The sequence below is a fragment of the Pyrus communis genome, chromosome 9 (assembly GCF_041283825.1).
Source record: "Pyrus communis isolate YQ-2024b chromosome 9, ASM4128382v1, whole genome shotgun sequence".
NCBI classification, from domain to species: domain Eukaryota; kingdom Viridiplantae; phylum Streptophyta; class Magnoliopsida; order Rosales; family Rosaceae; genus Pyrus; species Pyrus communis.
In genome coordinates this window covers 12,413,935-12,434,292 of record NC_142573.1, presented here as the reverse complement: position 1 = coordinate 12,434,292, position 20,358 = coordinate 12,413,935, and the positions used below count along the sequence as shown (strand labels likewise).

General features: G+C 39.0%; 2 protein-coding genes and 1 pseudogene across 2 annotated transcripts; 1 reads left to right on the top strand and 2 right to left on the bottom strand.

Annotated features, from left to right (window-relative positions):
- Window positions 1-9,514: 9,514 nt before the first annotated feature.
- Window positions 9,515-10,586, bottom strand: LOC137740014 (mitochondrial import inner membrane translocase subunit TIM23-1). Its single transcript, XM_068479799.2, has one exon. It carries the CDS (start codon window positions 10,381-10,383, stop codon window positions 9,814-9,816), a length of 570 nt encoding a protein of 189 aa, XP_068335900.1. The 5' UTR covers window positions 10,384-10,586; the 3' UTR covers window positions 9,515-9,813.
- Window positions 10,587-14,329: 3,743 nt separating this feature from the next.
- On the bottom strand, window positions 14,330-15,915 carry LOC137741012 (putative 2-oxoglutarate-dependent dioxygenase AOP1). Its single transcript, XM_068480820.2, has 3 exons — window positions 15,407-15,915; window positions 14,973-15,297; window positions 14,330-14,868 (listed from the first exon to the last, which is right to left on the bottom strand). Exons 1-3 carry the CDS (start codon window positions 15,775-15,777, stop codon window positions 14,632-14,634), a joined length of 933 nt encoding a protein of 310 aa, XP_068336921.1. The 5' UTR covers window positions 15,778-15,915; the 3' UTR covers window positions 14,330-14,631.
- A 393-nt stretch (window positions 15,916-16,308) lies between these two features.
- Window positions 16,309-20,087, top strand: LOC148694271 (uncharacterized; annotated as a pseudogene).
- Window positions 20,088-20,358: the final 271 nt, after the last annotated feature.

The following is a 20,358-nucleotide window of genomic DNA, read 5'->3' as shown; positions in this document are numbered from 1 at the left end:
CTCTATTACTGCACCCTCTGAAAAAGCTAGAGCACTGCCATCTTCTCCTTCACCTATTTCCACAACTGCAGCTTTGCCCGAGCTTTTTAAAGAGTTCGGGCAACTCAAGATAAAGTTGAAATCCTCAAGGCATCCCTCTGAATCTTCTGACTTTCAAGAGCAACGCCGAGTCTTTCAAGAGTGGGTGAAGAGGGACTTCCTAGCTTCCTTCAGCCTCAAGGTTCTTCACGATGAAGAGAAGGCCATAACAGATCTGTTCAAGGCTCATCAACTATCAAGAGTTCAGCATGAGTCATATCTTTCATATTTTGAGAACTTGATGGCTCTTAGGGATCAGCATTAGATGGCTGAGAGGTAAGCCAATCGAGTGAGGTGCTTTAAAGAGAAACAATCCGGTACTTCCAATCATATTCAACAGCTGATGGATGAAGGTTCAATGACAGAGGAGAAGATCAAAGTGGTGACTTCTGAAATCCAGAAGTTAAAATGGCAACTTGCTGTGCTAAAGGCTGAGCAGGCGACTCTCCTTGGCACTCAAACAACAGATCGAAGAAGTGAAAAAGGCAAATCTGGAACTGGAACATGCTGAGTCTCAACTTGTTAATAGTAACACTATTTTGGCCGAGCCTACTAGAATTTTTACAACTATGCAGACTTACTACTCCAGAATAATCACTCTGTGTGAAGATGTAAATCTGTTAGGCTAGGGCCATTGTAACTTTCTTTTTATGAAATAAAATTATTCTTTGCCTTTACTTGTTTCACTTCTTGCATTATATTGAAGTTTTTATTGCACCATCTAACTTTACCTCTATTTGAAATCACTAACTCTCTTCAATATAACAACCTCTAACATCCCAGAGAGTTGGATGATATTTCTTTAAAAACTTAGTATTAACTAGATGTTTTGCAAGTTTTCCTCAAATTTGTCAAGTAATATCCTCCCTTATCCAGTGCTCGGTGAATAACAAAAGGTCTATTCCCAAGTAGGACTCCATTTCCCAAAGCCTATAACTTGAGCTCCAAAAGGCAAAATTGCTTTCCATACTAACTCTCCTTCCTTGAAGGTCTTTAACTTTACCTTCTTGTTGTATGCTCGGGCAACAACTCTCTCTTTCTTGCTTCCTCTCTCTTCCATACACCAACAGTCTTTTGATTAAGAACCTGACTGCAACTACTTAGTCATTTCTTCTTTATTCTGACATTACTGGTGTTGGGGAGTTGGGACAATATGAGGTCTATCCCATTCTTCCCTGGTGAGGAACAATCCTTGCTCCAAAAGCTTTTGGGTCGTCACCTTAGTCGGGCGGCCGTTCTCATCAGCTCCTAAGCACTGAAGAATCCCAATACTAGGATTATAAAAGCTGGTTTCTACCACATTGGCAGTGGTGAGGAATGGTCGTGACTCGACCTCCATCAGCTACCAAAATCCTGGTCTCATGGCTCCTTACTCGTGGTAAAATGCTACTTGTTGATGTAGGGTGGAAGGCACAAAGAGACTCTGATGAATCCAATCTCAGCCTAGTAAAGCTCCATAGGTGGAAGTATTATCCACAACAAAGAAGGCTAACATGATTTGCTTGGAGCCCAAGTCAACTTCCAGGGGCAATATCCCATGAGTTCTAGTGATGGCTCCAGAGAAACCGGAAACTGTTAGATATGTGGGGATGAGATCTTCCTCACTTCTACACACCTTTTTCATATGCTTATATGGTAACACATTGACCGTAGCTTTTCCATCAATCAAAACCCTCTTGAAGGGTACTCCATCCAGATGAGCAGTTACATATATAGGCTTGAGATGGTTAGCTAGAGCCAAACTCAGGCAACTAAATACCATTTTGTTTGAGTATACTCTCTTGGGCTCTTTCTTGTGAGCTCGGGCAAACTTATTCTATCCAACTCTTCTTTTCTTGCTTCTTCAACACTAATATGTGCCATCATGGGTTTTGTTTCCAAGTAATCACCCTCCATTGTGGCAGGTTGATCATGCTTGGGACAAAACATGGCAGATAGAACAACTGTCACATTTACATGAAAGTTGCTAGGTCCAAGTAGATCCTCCTTCTTGCCCTCAATGTGGTCCATGAATTCATTTAACCAGGCATGTGCTTCTTTTGGCAACATCAGCTCGGGCAACCTTTCTTCCCGAGTTATGCCAAAGTTATGTTCTTGCACTAGGTTTTCACAGAGAGTATCAACTAGCAACGGTGAAGGCATTCATCTTTCAGGCGAGATAGTTCCAAAACCTATTAGTTTCAAGCTCTATCTTGGTGTTGGTATCATTACCATGTCCTCTTGAGCTTTCCTTCGGATTCTATACTTCCCAGGATGAGGGCTCTATGGCACATGATCTCTTTCCCCCTCAGTCGTGCTATTTGCCTTTTCTACCTCCTTTTTGCTTCTCCAATGAAGTTGATTTCTTCCCCTACGAGGTACTTTCTCAAACTTCACATTTTTAGAGGTTTTTGAGGCAGTGGGGACTTTTAATGAGTTCATGTGAGCTTCGTGCTGTCTCTGAAATCTCCTGATCATAGAGACTCCTATTTCTTTGACAGGCCTCCCATCTTTTCCTACTACGTACCATTTCCGCCCGAGTCGGGCATAATCTTTCTTGGTGAATGGGGATATAATGCTCTTTGTTCTTGTTTTCCCCCTGACATCATTGTAACTTGGTTGGGGAGGCCTTACATCCACCCATTTTGGTATTTTGGCTTCTCTATCCTCCACCTCTTTAAAGGCTTCATAATTTCTGAATACCTCTAATAAGCCATTCGTTTAAGAATCTCTTCCCAACCTTTGGAAAACATTTCTAGAGGTCTCTTTCTCAACTGCCTGCATGATACTTATGTAGGCATCTTGTTCCTCTTTCTCCTTTCTTCTGATCAATAATGGCTCCTGATGCTGGTACTTCTAACTCACATTTACACTGGCCCTTGCTACACAACACTAACCCTTTAACTATGGCTGCTTTGGGTTTCTCGAGCAGCTTGATAATTCATTCTGTTGGTTTGTCAACTTGCCTTTTTTCTGCTTTCACTTCCCAAGTGGCTTTTCCTTTCCTTTTTTTTCGCCCAAGTTAGGTTGATCATGTTTATTGGGGTTTCTGGGAAAGGATCTGTGTCAATCATCATATTGGCTTGTGGTTTTTCTAACAGCAACTTTCCCTTCACTATTAGGTCTTATATCCAATCCCTGAACTGGACACAGTTGGTTATGAAGTGCTTGAAGGTATAGTGCAGCTTGCAATACTTTTTTTCCTCTTAGGTCTTCTGGTTTAGGCATCTTTTTGTGCTATCGGGGCACAATCACTCTTACCCGCGCCAACTCTTCATAGATCTCTGAGGCCTTGGTTAGATCAAAAGAATAACTCTGGTATTTAATGGGCTTCATAGGGACAAATTCACCATCATTCATCACCACTTTCTATCATTGACTGGTTGAACTAAACCCTTCACTATTAAAGGTTTAAAGGGGGTAGTCATCTATGCCGCACACATGTCTATCCCTTCTCTTCCATGGCCATCATTTTGTTCTGGCTCAGATCCTTCAAACTCCACTTAGTGAATTGCAGCTTTATTTTTGTAAAAAAGATGAGCCTTAGATGAGTGTTTCACTTGTTGTTCCTCAAGCAACAACTTTTCGTACTTTGTGGCAGCAATTACTGTGACATCCCACATCGTCTAGGGGAGTAGATACTGTAAGCCTTATATGTATATTCTCATCTCTACCTAGCACGAGGCCTTTTGGGAACTCACTGGCTCCAGATTCCATCGGAACTCCGAAGTTAAGCGAGTTTGGGCAAGAGCATTCCCAGGATGGGTGACCCACTAGGAAGTTCTCGTGCGAGTTCCCAGAAACAAACCGTGAGGGTGCGGTAGAGGTCCAAAGCGAACAATATCGTGCTACGGTGGAGTCGAGCCTAGGATGTGGTAGGGGCCTGGGCCGGGATGTGACAATTACCAACTCTTATAACTCATTGAGCTGTACATCATAAAAATTTTTCCTCAAAGGCAGCCTCAAAGCCTTTTAAGCAATGGATATGAGGCCAACCAACGAGTTCCCAAACAATCTTAACTTATAATTAGAATTGTCTTCAAATGCCACCAATGATTGGAGAACTTGAAGATGTGATCTCTAGAGGATACACTGCCATCCTCCCCACTAAAAGTGGGAAACGCGGGCATCTTGAAGTTGAGTGGAAAAGGATTATGCTCATCAATATACTCTATGTATGGCTTCTGGTAAGTGATCTTGAATAGCGGACGAGCTTGAGGTTGAGCATTCTGGGCCACCATCATTCTTAACTCAACTAACTTATCTTTAAGATGCTGGTTAGCTATACTGTTATATGGGGTATGTGAGGCCACCATCATTCTTAACTCATCCTTCTTTGGGTCGAGCTGTTTCCACTTGGCATCCCCTCCCTTACTGGCCAATGGTAAGGGCCTATATGGATGAGACTTGTCTGCCTTGGTAGGCTTACCTTTTCCACTAGATACTCCGATTAACTGGGACATCCCATACTTCTTTCTTTCTTGCCCGCTCTGCCCCCTACTACCTAGTGAAAATAATAAGGGGTCGGCCAACTATGTTTCCAAGATCTCTTCCAATACTGGCTGACTAGCTCCAGATCCTTCCTTGTTTTTTCCTTTATCCCTATTTTCCTTAAGCACACGAAATAGGGGGATAACTAGTTCTTTCTCAGGGCTCTCTTCCCTCATCATGTCCCTAACATAACCATTCTTTAGAGTAGAGTACTCCAAATCTAATCTTGTTTGCAAACGCCTTGTTAAGGAACAAAGTCTGCTTACTTCTCCTCTGGTTTCCAAAGTGATATTCTCCATACTTTCAGCACTTGTACCATGGTGGCTTGCAAATCTTCATTGGTTACCTTCCCTCCTGACTTCTTGGATGAAGTCGGGCTTTCTAGAATAGTTGGTCCTTGCAGGGAAGGAAAATCCTCTAGATGATTTGTCATGCTCGATCTTGGTAGACATTGGGATGACCCGTAATCTGTGTTCCACCTGAAGGTTTTCTCCTTCCTTCTTTTCCTTGGCATACAAGACTATAAAGGTCCCACTAAGCATGCCAAAACTATGTTCGGGCAAAGATTTCTCTGGAAAAGGATCTTCGGACCTCATCACAGCTCCCCAAGGGATTGACACTTTGAATATGTAGTCGGGCTCTTGCTTGTTGATATGCTACAAGAAAATGACATAGTTAGTTCTAAAAGGTGCTTTTATGGGGCCTTAGGTGTAGGCCTTGAGGCTCGCAATCAAAACTAACTAAGTACTAGGCGTGCCACTGTTATCTTAGTATAGCAGATGTAGAACAAGTATGTTTTTAGTCGATTACTTGCTCCCTAAGTTACTCAGACTTCTTGTTATCAAAGGATTGTCGTGGATGAGTTAAGTCCACATTAAGTTCTTTTTCTTGCCTTGTAAATAAGGACTTCTAGTTCATAGTCTTGTATGTTCAAATGAAGGGAGTCCAGACCCCTTTAAGCCATTTACGCGGTTCTTGATTGATTTTAATGATAACATATCCATTAAACTAACCAGATCCAGATGCAAATGGAACTCTTGAGATAGGAAAACTGATGGAAATAACTTGAATACATACTGGAGAATGCATTAAGTAATAGATCTACAAATTTAGAAAACAAACAAAGAGTCTCGGGTAAGATTTCACATTGTCTGGCAAGGTTGAACCTCTTACAATCGCTTCTCTTTGAATTAACAGGGGTTTATGTGCTAAAAAGGGATGGATGGTAAACAATTTTACACAAGGGAATTGATACTACGCCAGTGAGGGAGATAGCAAAGCTTTAAATTGGACAATAGATAGCTTGTCGCTAAAAATGACTGAATCTGGATTGATTTCAGTTGTTGGATGCAAATCTGGCTTAAGAGCAGAGTTTGTATGTTCGTTTGTTTGATTGGTTGAGTGCCCTTGTCTCTGGGGCCTCTTCCTCATTTTATAGGCAATTTAGCTCGACTGTTGTAACTTTGTTCTTACCCGAAAGCACTTGGAGGGTAATAAGTCATCAGCTTTTTACTTGGAATGCCACTAGAAAGTATTCTTTGGCTGGTAGTAGGTTAGTCTCCATCACTTGTCTCTTCAATGGTAAGCACGTGGCTTGTATTTGGCTGAGAAGGCTTCAATTTTCCTTTGGGCTCGGTGCTGGGCTTCGAGCAAGGCCCTTTTTAGTTGGCCTCCTTGGGCTTTCTTTCATTCAAATCCAATGTTCAAATATTAACCTAAACAGGTTGTACCTAATTCCGGGCCCAACATATACAAGTTTGCTTCCTACATGTCTGTAACATTAAGCTGTGATCATCGTGTTATCGATGGTATGTCTATCTCTAATTTCTTTTCGGAACTGAATCTGAAATCATTAAAAGTACCTGTATAAGTATCTGAAACATTATAACAACTTAATAACGCGACTTTCCCTTATATAGGAGCAATTGGTGCGGAATGGCTGAAGGCGTTCAAAGGCTACATTGAGAACCCCGAGTCAATGCTGCTCTAAGTAGACAGATTTTTTCATCGTTTTCCCTTGTGTGATTAGTCAAGACAAGGGGGCTTGGCTTGAATGATGATATCCCAAGTGTTGTTCCCAATCTTTTGAGCTGGTCGTCGGATGATTGTATTTGAATAACTGAGGAAATCATTTTGTAGTGTTCTTTAATTCAGATTTGGCATAGCTTTTTTCGAAATAAAAGGGTTTCAATGATTCAGGCATCAGATTTTGGACGAAATTTTGCCCATCTAGAGCAGTAATTGCCAGCTGTATGTAATAAGAAATTTGAGTTCAACCCATTTGTTTTTTTTTCCTCAGATTATTGTGAATATTTGCAAATTTTAGGTGTGCTTTTGTATGACACTTTATCATTCTGTACTAAGATTGAATACTAGATCATCACAATACTAGGGACAATAGACTGCAGTACTAAATGATATTTGATCAGGAAGGATAGTTTATATGAATGGTTCTTATTGATGGCATGAAAATTAGAGAAAATGTTTCAAATGCTCGGTACTCAAGCGAGTACCTAACGTGTCATAGAAAAAGAGGATAGATACTGAAAAATGTATCATTTCCTCAGGAAAGGGATCCTTACCGAATCCCTTCCTCTTAATCCACCAAAGTAAGGAATTTATGCCATTAAAATTTGATTCAACGGCTGAAGTTATTATAACATTTAAAGTGGGCCCCTATTTGTAGCCGTTTGATCATATTTCAATGGCATGAATTCTTTGATTTGGTGGATTAGAAGGAATGGATCTGGAATAGATCCCTTTCCATTTCCTCCAACTTGTATAATGACACGTGGACTGTGAAGTATATATCACCTCTTGGTTAATGGAGATGAGGATAGTTAGTAGGGACCATATATAAGACCAAAACCCAACCATGGGCTAAATGCTATTTTTAAGGTTTTATTCCCTCACCCCCAAACCCAACCCAAGCTAAATGTGTGGGTTAAAAGCTAAAACTCAAAAGAAAGCTAAATACCACCCAGGATTTAGCCCAGATGCATGTGGACTCGCCCAAACCCAACCCAGTCTCGGCCCAAACACACGCCCCAATCTCCCCACGCGAGCTGAAGCCTTCAGCGCCCGACAAGGGGGCCACTGTCAGGGTAGCTATCGGCCACCATCAAGAGCCCAACGACTCTTTTTTTCATCCTACGACAGATATATTTGGACCGTTGGTTGATCCAACAATCCATATTCAAATTTTGTTTTATAAAAAAAATGTAATTTTATAATACATTGAATCCAACGGATGAGATTAAATATAATCAAATCTAACGGTAGAAAAAAAAGATTTAAGGGTTGAAATTTAAAATCTAAATTTCTAGGCTAAAATTTTATGTTTCATGAGTTCATGTATTGATTTAGTAATTTTTCAAAATTTATCGGAATTTAAATATTTTTAGGTTAAAATGTTCATAAATTAATTCATGATAGTCTACATAATTTTTTTTTTATTTTTAAAAAGTTAATTTAAAAAAAAATAGCCTAAATTCTTTCTTTAATAATGTGAGATTAAAATTCTAAACCAGAAAGGTTGGTGCAGAAAAACCGTTTTTGGGCTAAAAATTTTAGGTTTTATGCCAAAGATTGGAAATTATCTAATGAAGCAACTCGCAAATGTGCTTTAAGGATGACAACTTTGGGGATCACCTCCCCGTTGTGCATTGTTCTGTACCTCAAACAGGAGAACCAAAATGGACGGCACCTTGCCTTCGTGCCGTGCCCTGCCATGTCCATTACGTCGACGGCCGCCATGATTGTTATGTTTAGAATGTGAAAGGTGTAACTTCAAGAAATTCACCAATAAGGAAATCTATTAGTCATCAATATTGTGTTCACAAGAACCCTTGAAACCAATACATAAGAATAAAGCATCATTAAGGCTCCAAGACATTCAAATTGGAACTCCATTTTTAGTGCCCCTTGACGTTTTAACCTTTCTATCACATTCATAACTACTAACCCCACCTAGAAGCTCGTAGAACAATCACGGGTCTCCTGGGAAGTAATGACAGGATTCCAAGTGACAAAAAGTTGGGAAAAAACTTGCAAATCCCATGTATGCTCATCTCTCCCAAATCACGTGATGAGAGAGATAGAGAAGGGTTTACAAAAATGTTACATGGGTGTTTATCTCATAAAAGTTAATGCTTTTTTTGCTCAACCGGATCCAAATACAATGCAGAAGCACGATACAAGACTACACAAAGAGAACGTCAAAAGCATATGACAATTCCGTAGCACACAATTCTAGCATCATCACTTTCGCCATTGTGCTAGAGTTTATCAAAGTAGTTCATAAGAAACTGTTGTTTTGAAGCAACTTGGTAAAGACTTGCATGCATTTTCATAATTTCTAGACCAAACCCAATTTCTGTTTCTGTTTCAATTTCTACAAGTATGTAATCTACCATCAACATAAAACCAAACAAAACATTATATTCCCAATCAAATTATATTAATTTCCTAAACATCCTCAAAATATAGATTCCCCTGCATCACTCATCAAGTATTACTCAAATTTCTACCATTAAGGTGCCTAACACCCAACCTTCATGCGTCTGCAACCTCTAACGAAACATTCTACAATGCAAAAATGCCAATGAAAGCAATCATAGCACACACCCTCTCTCAACTTAGCATCAATTTCCACATGAAGTAAAGAAGTATCGAACAATCATCAAACAAAAGATAACCAACCTCTAAAAAACCCCATTAGTAATGTAATCTCAACTCACATATGTCCCTAGACAATGTTAAAGGCAGAAGTTCACACGCTTACAATGAAGCAGAGAACGAACTAACTAACTCTTGATACAAAAGATAATAACATCAAATGAAAACAATTCCATGACACCAACAACCACAGAATAAAGGATCACCAACAAACATTGCAAATCACATGTTTATAATATTAAAGACTGCAAATTTGAAGAATTATTGATATACAATGAATAGCCAGAAGTCTAAATGCATCCCAATTATTCATTATCAGGACAAGTCGACAAATTACAATAGAATTCTTAACACGAAAACTCGTATGAAAGCACGGAAACTCCCGTGCTCAACTACTTGTTTATCAATAATCAATTCCATTTAAAATTACGAAACACAGCAACACCATCTTCATCATGCATTGCCCATATATTTTCACTTTATCATCGTCTCCGATTCCTAATGGGACTATCAAAATTGCCGGAAACTAACCAAATAGACAAAAAAACCAACAATACCACCACTCACATCGCAACCAGGCCTCCCTGATTATATTGGCACATATCGCTTGGCCGCCTGCTTCGCCGTGACCGCCACGCCAACCAGGACTCCTCCAATAGCTCCAGCCACCGCAGCCGACCTCACGCCCCTCGCAGCTCGGTAAATCGCGCCAGTTCCCAGTCCAGCCGCAACGCTATTCCAAACATCGTCAGTGTCTCTGACCGCCTGAATCCCACTCTCCATACCCGCATAGATCAACCCGATAACGCCCAGCCGGTTCCCCCAAACCCGACCCGTGTGGCCAGAGGAGTTGAGAACCCTATTGATCCTGAGCTTGGTGGTGTCTCCAGACTCGAACGATCGAACGCCGGAAAAGAGACCCGCGGCGCCGCCTCCAACTGCGCCGGCGAGGTAGGAGCAGCCGGTGTAGAAGGTGAGATTCTCGCCCCAGGAGCGACGCTGACGTTTAGCCTCTTCGACGAAGAGGAACTCCGGGGAGGTAGGTAGCTGGTAGAGGTTTCGCATGGGAACCTGGAGATCCTGGTAGGGGTTGTAGAGGCGGGCCTTGGACGAGTCGGAGTTGGGGTCGTGATCGGAAGGGGACATTTGATGCGCCATCGTGGAGAGAGAGGATAGAGAGATTGAGAAGAGGAGGAGAATTTAGGCTTCGGGGGCGGTTAGGGTTTGGTAGTGGCTTCACAGACAGAGAGAGAGAGAGGGGGAGAGAGAGAGAGAGACGAGGTCAGTTGTGTTGTGTGGTGGCGTCGTGGTGGAAATTGGAATGCGAGAAAAAAGAAGATGATTCTCGGAAAATATTAACGATATTGGGAAATTTTATTTAAATCCAACTAATCTATTTCCAAATTCAATTTATTCTTTTCATTTATTTGATTTTTAATTAAACTATTACTATCTCTTTAAATTCAAATTTACTACCTAAAATGTTCTTATAAACTCAATTCAATATGTAAATTTATCTTTACATTCATTTGATTTTTAACTCTATTAATGATAGTAATTCGTATTAGAGTGGTTCATCCTCAAGTTTCCTCAAGTCTCAAAGCTTAATTTTCTTCTCTTTTCCAAAGTTTGCCATGAGACGGCCATTACCGTGGAATGCGATTGCAGAGACATGTCTCTTGTGACACAAAGTAGAGGAGCAGAGCTTATAGGCTTCCATATGAAAACTGTATCAAGTGATTGGCTCAAGGACTAGAATTCTCTCTCATACTCTTACATTCATTATTTTGTCTTTCTCTTTTTATAAAAAATTAATATAAGATATTAACGTGGCCTAAATTCTAGACTGTGACCGTTCAAAGCAACAACCCCATTATAGGGGTTCACCTGCATTGCACATCAGTACAGCCTATGCTTGTCCTGTAACTACCTACCATCTCACCCATTGTCACATCCTGATAATGAAATTGCCCATAAATTTGGGAGGAGGCAGGAGGGAGGAGGGAAGTGATGGCAGTAGCAGAGAAAAACAATAAAAATATAAAATGCATGAAATTTGACCAAGGTTCTTAAAAACGCTAGGCGGTTGTTGGGCGGCGGGGTCTAGGCAGGCGTCTAGGCAACCTAGGAGGATTTAGGTAAAATTCTTGTATATCTTGTAAGTAAGTGCATATTGTCACTTACAAAAAATTATACTTGTATGAAATCCATGGATAAGATAAGAAAAGAATGATAAAATGCAAAAAAAGTATCCAACAAGTCCAAAATTTAGAAACACTTAAACATAAATGTCATATAGCCATAGTAAGGAATATTGTAGGATGACACATGTACAACAAGTTCACAATTTAAAACCAATTAGACCTAGATAGAATTTTTTATTTTATTTTTTAATTTCATTAAAAAAATAAAAAATCGCCTAGAGCCCATCCGATATAAAAAACAGCCTAGCTCCACCAAGCCCCGCCTAGCCCGCCTAGAGCCCATCCGATTTTTCCAACCGATTTGCAAGAAAACGCCTCAGCTCGCCACCGCCCAACGCCTAAGCCGTTTTTTTAGAACATTGAATTTGACCCAAAAAGAAGGAAATGGAATCGAAAGTCCTTGCAATGTCTGCAAGTCCTTTTAGTATTTTGAGTTGTAGAGAGAGACCGGGAGAGTACTTGCAACAATTTGATGTTGCAGAAAGTTTAATAAACTACGTGGGATTGATGGGAAAAAAAAATTGAAACTCAAATATTCATCTTCTAAACTCTAAAAAAATTGAAATCAAACAAACAAAAAATCCATAAATCGAGTCATACTTTAGTTAGAGGATTTAAAACTTCAAAATCACCATCTATCAATAAAAAAAAATTATTTTTCTCTATAATAACGATTAGGGTTTCAGCCGGAATGAAAGTAAAATAAACAATAAATGATGGTAGGGTCTAATTATAGTTTGGGTTTATTTATAAATTTGAGTTTTATTATTAATTTCATTTGTACTTAATTGTAATTGTGTAATAAGAAAAAAAAAACAATTAATATTTAAATTTAAGTTGGATGTAGAAAAAAAAACATAAATTTAAATAAAATTTCCTTATTCTTAAATTCGTTTTTTATCGGGGACCTAATTATTGGGGGGTTAAAACCTCTTTATTTGTTTCGCATAAATAGAGTTTATTACACATTTTCCCATTATTTTAGTCGTTGTTCAACTTTGCTCCAAACTTTTTTTGTTTCTTTCGCATTGCTACCTCATAAATGGAGTTTCTTTCTAATATATAAATCTTGGAGTGCATATGAGATTTTTTGTTTGTTTGTAGAAACGATATTGTATACATTAAGGGGAAATGACAAGTTTATCCTTACAATGAGTTAGTAATAATATTATTCAAATTCGCATTTAACGAGAATGGAATATAAGACCTCTCACTTACAAATGAAGAGAAACATCATTAGACCGTAATACTGAATGGCACACAATGAGATTTTTTATCATGTTGCATCCACGCTATATGCCGTACGTTGGGTTGACAACTAGACAGTAGCATTGCCAGGAAGTTGTTTAGGAGGGACTCAGATCCTCTTCGGATCATTTCTGTGGGGATCCTCCTGACTGATTGATATCAACCGTTGATACAAATCCAACGGCCAAATTATTTTCACGTCTTTGTCTCTCTCTTCCCGCTCAACTCTTGTCTTTCTCCCTCACTTGGAAGCACCCACCACCGCCACACCTGCATCTTCTCAATCTTCTTCAAGCTCAACCCACCCTAATTAAATTCCTTGTTTATTTTGTATTTCTTATCTTAAAATCTTTAATTTTTGTTGTATGTTAGTGATATTTTCGTAGGTCCTTTGAATTGGGACTTTGTTTAACACGAAGAGGAAGAATTTGCAACATGGGAGGTTGGGGTCAGGGACGGAGCCACTATAGGCCTAGAGGGGACAGATGCCCCCGCTCAAATATTTTTTGGGTGCAGCAAAATTGTACAATTTTGCATCTCAATGACCAACCCTAATTAAAATAAAAATTAAACCTATATGTTAATTGGTATCAAGGGAAATGCTAAGGAGACTCTTCCAAAAGTAGACCTCTCCATGAACTTTCTGTCACTTCATGTTTTTAGCACAATCCCCGTACCAACATTATTAAACATTGTACCAAAAACATGAGGTGGCGAAGAGTCTATGGAGAGTCCCACTTTGAGAGAGTCTCTTTAGCATTTCTCTTAGTACCAATTACTGATTTCGCCAACAATGATTCTAAGTATTTTGTATGAAAAACTTTATAGATTAATATATAAGTGTTTGTTTAGTAAATTTTTTAGATTTTTAATTGTAACTTCGTTGTTTGAGGATCCCCCCCCCCCCCCCCCCCCCCAATTCATACAAATCTCTAACTTCATCCCTGGTTGGGGTGGGAGAGAGCCAGAAAGGGTCTTGCTGGGTTGTTTAAGATGTGGAACTACAGTGGGAGGGTGGATGTCCGGAAAAAGATTTTGAAGTATTTATACATCTATTGGAGATTAACTTTAGAATTGGCTAAAATGGCTATTTCTTTAAGGGCTTGTAGAAGGATCCAACACTCGGTGGTAGACCATAGTCACGATCAGAATAAAAATGGAAGTTTTCTAGGGAAGTCTGATTTGCTAGTTCAAATTCAGTTCGTAACATGGTAGAGGCGGGTCGGGTGCTTCAAATTGAGGGAGAAATAGGAGTTAAGGGGAAGAGAGCAAGGGGAAAAGAGAGTAGCGGAAAGAGAGAAAAGACACGAAACTCATTTGGCCATTGTATTTGTGTTAACGGATGAGGTTAATCAATCAGGATGATCCCCACGGAAATGATTCAGAGAGGATCTAAGTCCGTTTAGGAGGGCATTCAATGGACCCATCAACGTACCCCATCAAGTCACGGCTTTTGAGGATTGGGAGAATCTAAGCCAACTATGAAGGATAGTTGGTTCGATCCAGCTTTATGTTGATGACAGTAGTCATGGATGAGAAGGGGTTCATGGAAGGAATTCCAGGATAGAGTTTGAAACATAGCTAACTCTTTGTGGATGAGAGTTTAGATGAATCACAAACGGTTGAAAGTAAACGGAAGAAGAAACAGAATATAACTATAAATATTATTTTATTAAACAAGATTGTCGAGAGGGCTACAACCGAATGGCTACATCTTGAATGACTTTTTCCAACACCTGAATATAATATTTTCCAACACCTGACGCCGTTACAACTGAAACCAAGTTATGACTTGGTCCAACACACATAGGGCAACAATAACGATTTTGATGCTCAAAAACATTGAGAAATGAAGTAATGAGACATCAGCATATCCCAAGACAAGGAAAAAAAAAAAGGTAAATACATTTCAGTTTAAAGGGAAGTAATATTACAAAAAGTAAACTAAAAATAATCAAACTCCGCAGAATGCCTCCGGTGTGCACTCAATTCCATTTTTCCTTTGTACTTCGATATACTCCACTTGGTCTAGTGACTTGTAACGTAAGGGGTGTTCTTCGTCCACAAGCTCCTTGGGTACGGTTGTTACTCCTATCTTTAGTGAGAAAAATCCAACCGAGTATCTTGCCTCATCATTTTCTCTTACGTTGACTCTGTGTCTACAAGCCCGTATTCTGCCGTTGCTCCATACCTATATTAACCAAAGAAAATATTAATTAGACCATGGAAACTTCCTCTAATGCATGTTTGCAATATTAATTGTGTTCGTCAATTCAAAAGTTGTCACGTACATACCTTAAACATATCACCAGCTATGAACAGGACGGATGAAGGTAGATGTGGATCGAACATTATCCACTCGTCATTGTCCGTGTTTATCTCCAGACCATTGACATGATTTTGATGAAGAATTGTGTTGAAGTTCTTGTCAGTGTGACTTTCTAAACCCACATCGCTGCCAGCTTTTGTGGGTTCCTTGTATTTAGCAAACTGGATAAAGTGAGAAGTAGATCGAATGTGTTCATCGTGGTACTTCTCCACACCGTAGTTTTCGAATACCATTCTTGTTACAACATGATCAAGCTCCATCATCACCTTTGCATATGAATCTACACTATCACTGGCCAAAAAAACAAAATAATTGTTAGTAAATAAGTATTAATTAAGAAAATGATTAAGAGTAACAAGAACTGTAATTCATGAAACGAAAAAACTCATACAATACATACCGGAATTGATCATTTTGGTTAGGCCAGAAAAGATTTGTGAATTTCTGAGTTTCTTCTGAGTGTGTGGGATTCTGAATCCCCAAGCTCTCATGAACAGAATTATATATGAAATGGCCACAAAATGGATTCTCTTCGTATCGGTTTTCGGCTTTGAGTTCGGCAGGGAACTCAAACAAGTCCTTCAGTGCACCAAAGATGGTTTGGTGGAGCTCAGCAGAAACTTTGTCGGGCATTATTGCCATGAAACCACCGAGCTCTTCCAGTGCACGGCAAACCTCCCGGCGGACGGAGAGCCAAGAACTTGTCCCTGGCTTCAAGCAGTCCTCTTTGGAGAAATCTATCACCGGAAGAAATCCATCCCTGGTACCCATGCAACCCTTTTTTACCTTTTCTTCTGATTGGCTTCAAGGTTTTGAGGGATCTAATGGATTATTCTTCTCACTACGTTCAGTACTGTTGTACCTGCCTATGGCAAGAAATGGAATTTAAAGGGGTTTCTTGCACAAGGGGGATTAAATTTATAGGGGTTTCATGTTCAATTTTGTAGATTTGCAATGGCAACGGACAATAATAAGGGCTGGTTTGGTATTGTTGTACTTTGAAAAAAAACTACTTCTACTATGCTGTGAGAACAAGCAGTTGTGAAATAAAGCAGCAAAGTGTTTGGTAAACTTTTTCATAAAAGTGCTTTTGGAAAGAAAAAAAAAGCAGTATGATAGTGTTTGGTAAACTTTTATGTAAAACAGTTGTGACTGTGTTTAACTTTTATGTAAAGCAGTATGATAGTGTTTGGAAGAGATAACCTTGAGTCGTTTCTTTTATTCATCTTCTTTTCTGTCTTTAACTTTTTTTTTTCTCTCTTCATCTTTTTTGTTTTCCTCCTCCTTCTTCCTCTAGCCGACATGGCAACTACCATCGGAGCAAGACCGCTTCGCTTCGCCCCACCAATCCTCTGCGGGCGACGGATAACTAAGGCATCGACTCAAGTCCATCCTCGCTTCGCTTCTCGCTGTCTCTAGTCCAGCCTCTCTTCCTCTCACTGTCTCCAAGTTGTAAACTTTGAAGATGGATAACGGAGGCAGCAACTCAGTCATCTTCTTCCCGCTGTCTCCAGTCCAGCCTCTCTTCCTTTCGCAAGCAGCGACTCAAGGTTATCTCTTCCACCTCCTCCTCGTTTTCTTTTTTTCTGATTTGAAACAAATTCAAAGTTGTAAACTTTGAAGAAGGAGAAATTGAATTGTTGTTGTTCTTTTTGTGATTATCGGTTTTGGCTGTGGTAGTCTGGTGGGTTTCTGTGTTTCCATTTCTTGTGCAGATCGGCAAAGCTGTTTCTGGTGGGTTTATGGGTTTTGTGGAGATCGGCAAAGGAGCACCATTTCTGGTTTGAAGGTGCTATTGGACTTTAGAAAGTTTCATTAAGGGAGCACTGTAGCTACGCGTGCTTTGAAAAAAAGCCAATTTTCTAAAGCAGCATTTAGCTACTTCGGTTTTTTTGATGATTTCAGCTTATTTTCACAGCAACTTCCAAAATAATCCCTTGTTTTTTAGTTTACCAAATGCCTTCAACATAAAAACTTTGAAAATAAGCAACTTTTTTTCAAAGCACCTCAATGCCAAACCCTACCTAATACATACCTCTAGAAATTAAATTGATCTAGAAAGAGATTTTGCAAGTCAGTGAAAAGATTAAGGAAGTTGGGGTGGCTCTATCAAATGTCAATGCCAAGAGTTGTACTTGTAGATGCTACATAATGACACCAAGAGAGTTATAAATACTGTAATTTTGTATACTTTCATCCAATGGAAGTTAATATAATTATATAATAATATGTATTACATGCATGCATATATACTAATATACATAAAATATCTTGTAATCACTTTGAAGTTGCAGTCAATAGAGTTTGAAATACTTGATGAAGCCAGAACTTTCTTTTCTTCTTTGCCCTTCATTCACATTGCCTTCACCACTCGAATAAATTATTAAGATCTATAAGTTCGTATGTTCTAGCTTCATCAAAGCACTCAATTATTTGAGTCAAGTCCCACTAAATTTGAGTTGTGGTGTATATATTGTACAACAATGAGAGATATCTGCCATTCTCATATTTACAATGTTCAATCATTTTAACATGGTATCAAAGCATAAAGTTATGGTGCTTGATTGCCCACGTTTGCAACTCTCACCCTATTTCCCAAACATCATGTCACGCACACTTGCTCAACCACCACCACAGAAAAATCACAATAATAGCAATGTTGGCATGGATTCATCAAGTCCATACTATGTTCACCATTTAGATAAACCCGAACATATGATTGTTTCAGAAAAATTGAATGGACCCAATTATCCATTTTGGAGTAAATCCATGATACATGCTCTCACAGCCAAGAACAAAATTGGCTTCATCGTTGGCTCCATTCAGCCCCCCTCAGCAACAGACCAACCAAAAGGATATGCTCCCTGAAATCAATGCAACAGTATGATTTTGTCATGGCTTGCTCAATCAGTTGAATCTGATTTATCTAATGAGAAATTAGGTTCTCATCCCTCTTTTTGCTACTTCATTTATTAAAACTTTTTTTTTTTTTTTCAATTTTTGATCAAGGTCCTTGGATATTAATAACATCATTAATTATTTCAATATTAAAATATTTTTTATTTCTAAATATATTCATTTAGTGTTATGTTACAATTAGTGTATTTATATTTATGGCTAAATTTTTTATCATATATTTTTATTTTTAATTTGTACCCATTTTTAATTTGCAACCCTTTTTTTAATTTGTACTAATTTTCTTTTCAATTTTAATTTGTACCCATATATTAATTTCTTTTTGTGCCCATATTTTAAAAAGTTTTATTTGTATTTGTACCCATATTTTTTTACTTATTTGTACTCATTTTTAATTTTGCTAAATGCACCCATGCTAATTATATGTACCCATTCAAGTACTTTTTCAAATTTTTAATCTTATAATGTACTCATTCTTAAATATACCAATTTGTTATATGTAAAATACACCATTGACGTAGTGTACAGAAAAATCTCAGTCATGACTCAAAACCAGAATATTTTCTCTCCTATGTGAGATACCTCAATCGTGAGTGTTTCCTTCTTCCCTTGTGGTAGTTTTAAATTTTCTTCCTTTTACTTAGCTTTGAAGCTCAGGTTTCACTCGATCTCTTGTTGTGGGGCCATCATTTATTTCTTTTAGTTGCGTTGGGGATACTGTCCTTGGAGGGGGGTTTTTGGAGATTTTATTTCCCTTACCTTCCATTATGGTTAGAGGTGGGGAAATTTATTACAGACAACAACCTCAAATAGTTAATGAAATTAAAGGAAGACCACCTACTCTTAGATCTGATGTCAGTACAAAAAGCAATTATCCTTCTGGGGAGAACATGTACTCAAAACTAAACTTCCTTTTTGTAGTTGGTTTCCTCTTTCACCAGTTTAGAACACCGCAGAAAGCAAGTGGACCGATTACAGTAGCCAATGTTTTCTGGGAATCGAATCTACTAGGTACACCATCACTAAATCTGTTCGAAATGAACAAGGAGCACGTGGCAAAAGAAGACACATGGCGAATTTGGAGGTGGAGGAGTTGGTGGTCCATCTTGAAAAATCAATGGATTTATTAACAATGGAATGTGGAGTAAAGCTTGTAGAGACTGCTCTCACAAACAAAACTCTGAATAAATAAGGGGTCAGGAATATCCTAAGGTCGTCATGGAACGATATGGGTGAGGTAGAAGTCAAATGGGTCTTTGGTAACACTTTTATCATCACATCGCAAGATGAAAGCATGGCTGTCAGGATTTTGAAGCAGGTGCCGTGGGGCTATCATGAAACAGAACTTCTCTGTTAAAAGGTGGCCACCAAATCTAGCGATTGAGGAAATCCAAATGGAACTGGTTTCTTTCTGGGTCCAAATAAGAGGGGTACCACTGTATCTCAGCACCGAACCAAATGTGAGATGCCTAGCTAAAGAGATAGGGGAGTTGGTGAAACTGGAAGATTCACCAAAAGCTAAGGGTTTTCTCCGAGTGAGGGTGGTAGTCAATACTAGGAATCATCTAGCTAGATGATGTTGGATTCCACTTTAAAAGAATAAGGATTCATGGATCGAATTTTGGTACGAGAAGCTCCAGGATTTCTGCTATAGATATGGGAGGATAGGGCATGTGATAATGAATGTTCGTGTGAGATTGGGAGGGGTGATGTTGCTGGTTATGGCGACTGGACAAAAATTGGTCCAATTTGAGACAAGGTTAAAACACAAGACCCTTGGCCGTCAATATAGGAGAGAGGAGACTGGCTGGAGCACTTCGAGGAGGGTGGCGCGTCGGGAACACGAAGATTACTAGTAATGCGGAGGCAACTGGATCTTCGATGGGGCCTGCACACCATGAGGAGGCACACATTCCAAGGAAAGGGCTGAAAATGTGGCATAGGGTGAGAAATAGGATAGAGGAGCAGGACAGGGATTTTCAGCTATGGCTCGTGGAAGGACATACCCCCCACGTGACCCACTATGTTATCATGGGTTTAAGACAATTGGGTGATGCGAAACTTATGTGACACACAAATTAAATCCTATTTGTGATAATTGTAGTAATGATGTAAGTAGGGATCGTTCTAACCGGGGATTAACTAGGGGTGCTAATCTAATTTGAATTGACTCAAAAACATAAAAACTAAACGTAAAGACTCTTAACAAGACTACTATGACTTAGAACAGCTTTGAAACACTCAAACTGCCTAAAACAATCAAATTGACTCAAACAGAAACTAGAACTTGATTTAGACGAATTTGAAAGTGTTTATGACTCCAAATGCTTAAAGACACAAAATAAACAGATTTGAATGACTAAGACTCAACAAAATATGGGGGGATTGTGTTTGGATGAGATTAAATTAAATGGACAGATTATAATTAAAACAGAT

Excerpts from the sequence above, each read along its gene's own strand:
- LOC137741012 (XM_068480820.2), bottom strand. The coding sequence starts at position 15,777 with ATGGGTACCAGGGATGGATTTCTTCCGGTGATAGATTTCTCCAAAGAG. Across the intron at positions 15,298-15,406 it reads AACCAAAATGATCAATTCCG|TGATAGTGTAGATTCATATG; the intron begins GTATGTATTGTA and ends TTTTTTGGCCAG. Across the intron at positions 14,869-14,972 it reads TAGCTGGTGATATGTTTAAG|GTATGGAGCAACGGCAGAAT; the intron begins GTATGTACGTGA and ends TGGTTAATATAG.
- LOC137740014 (XM_068479799.2), bottom strand. The coding sequence starts at position 10,383 with ATGGCGCATCAAATGTCCCCTTCCGATCACGACCCCAACTCCGACTCG.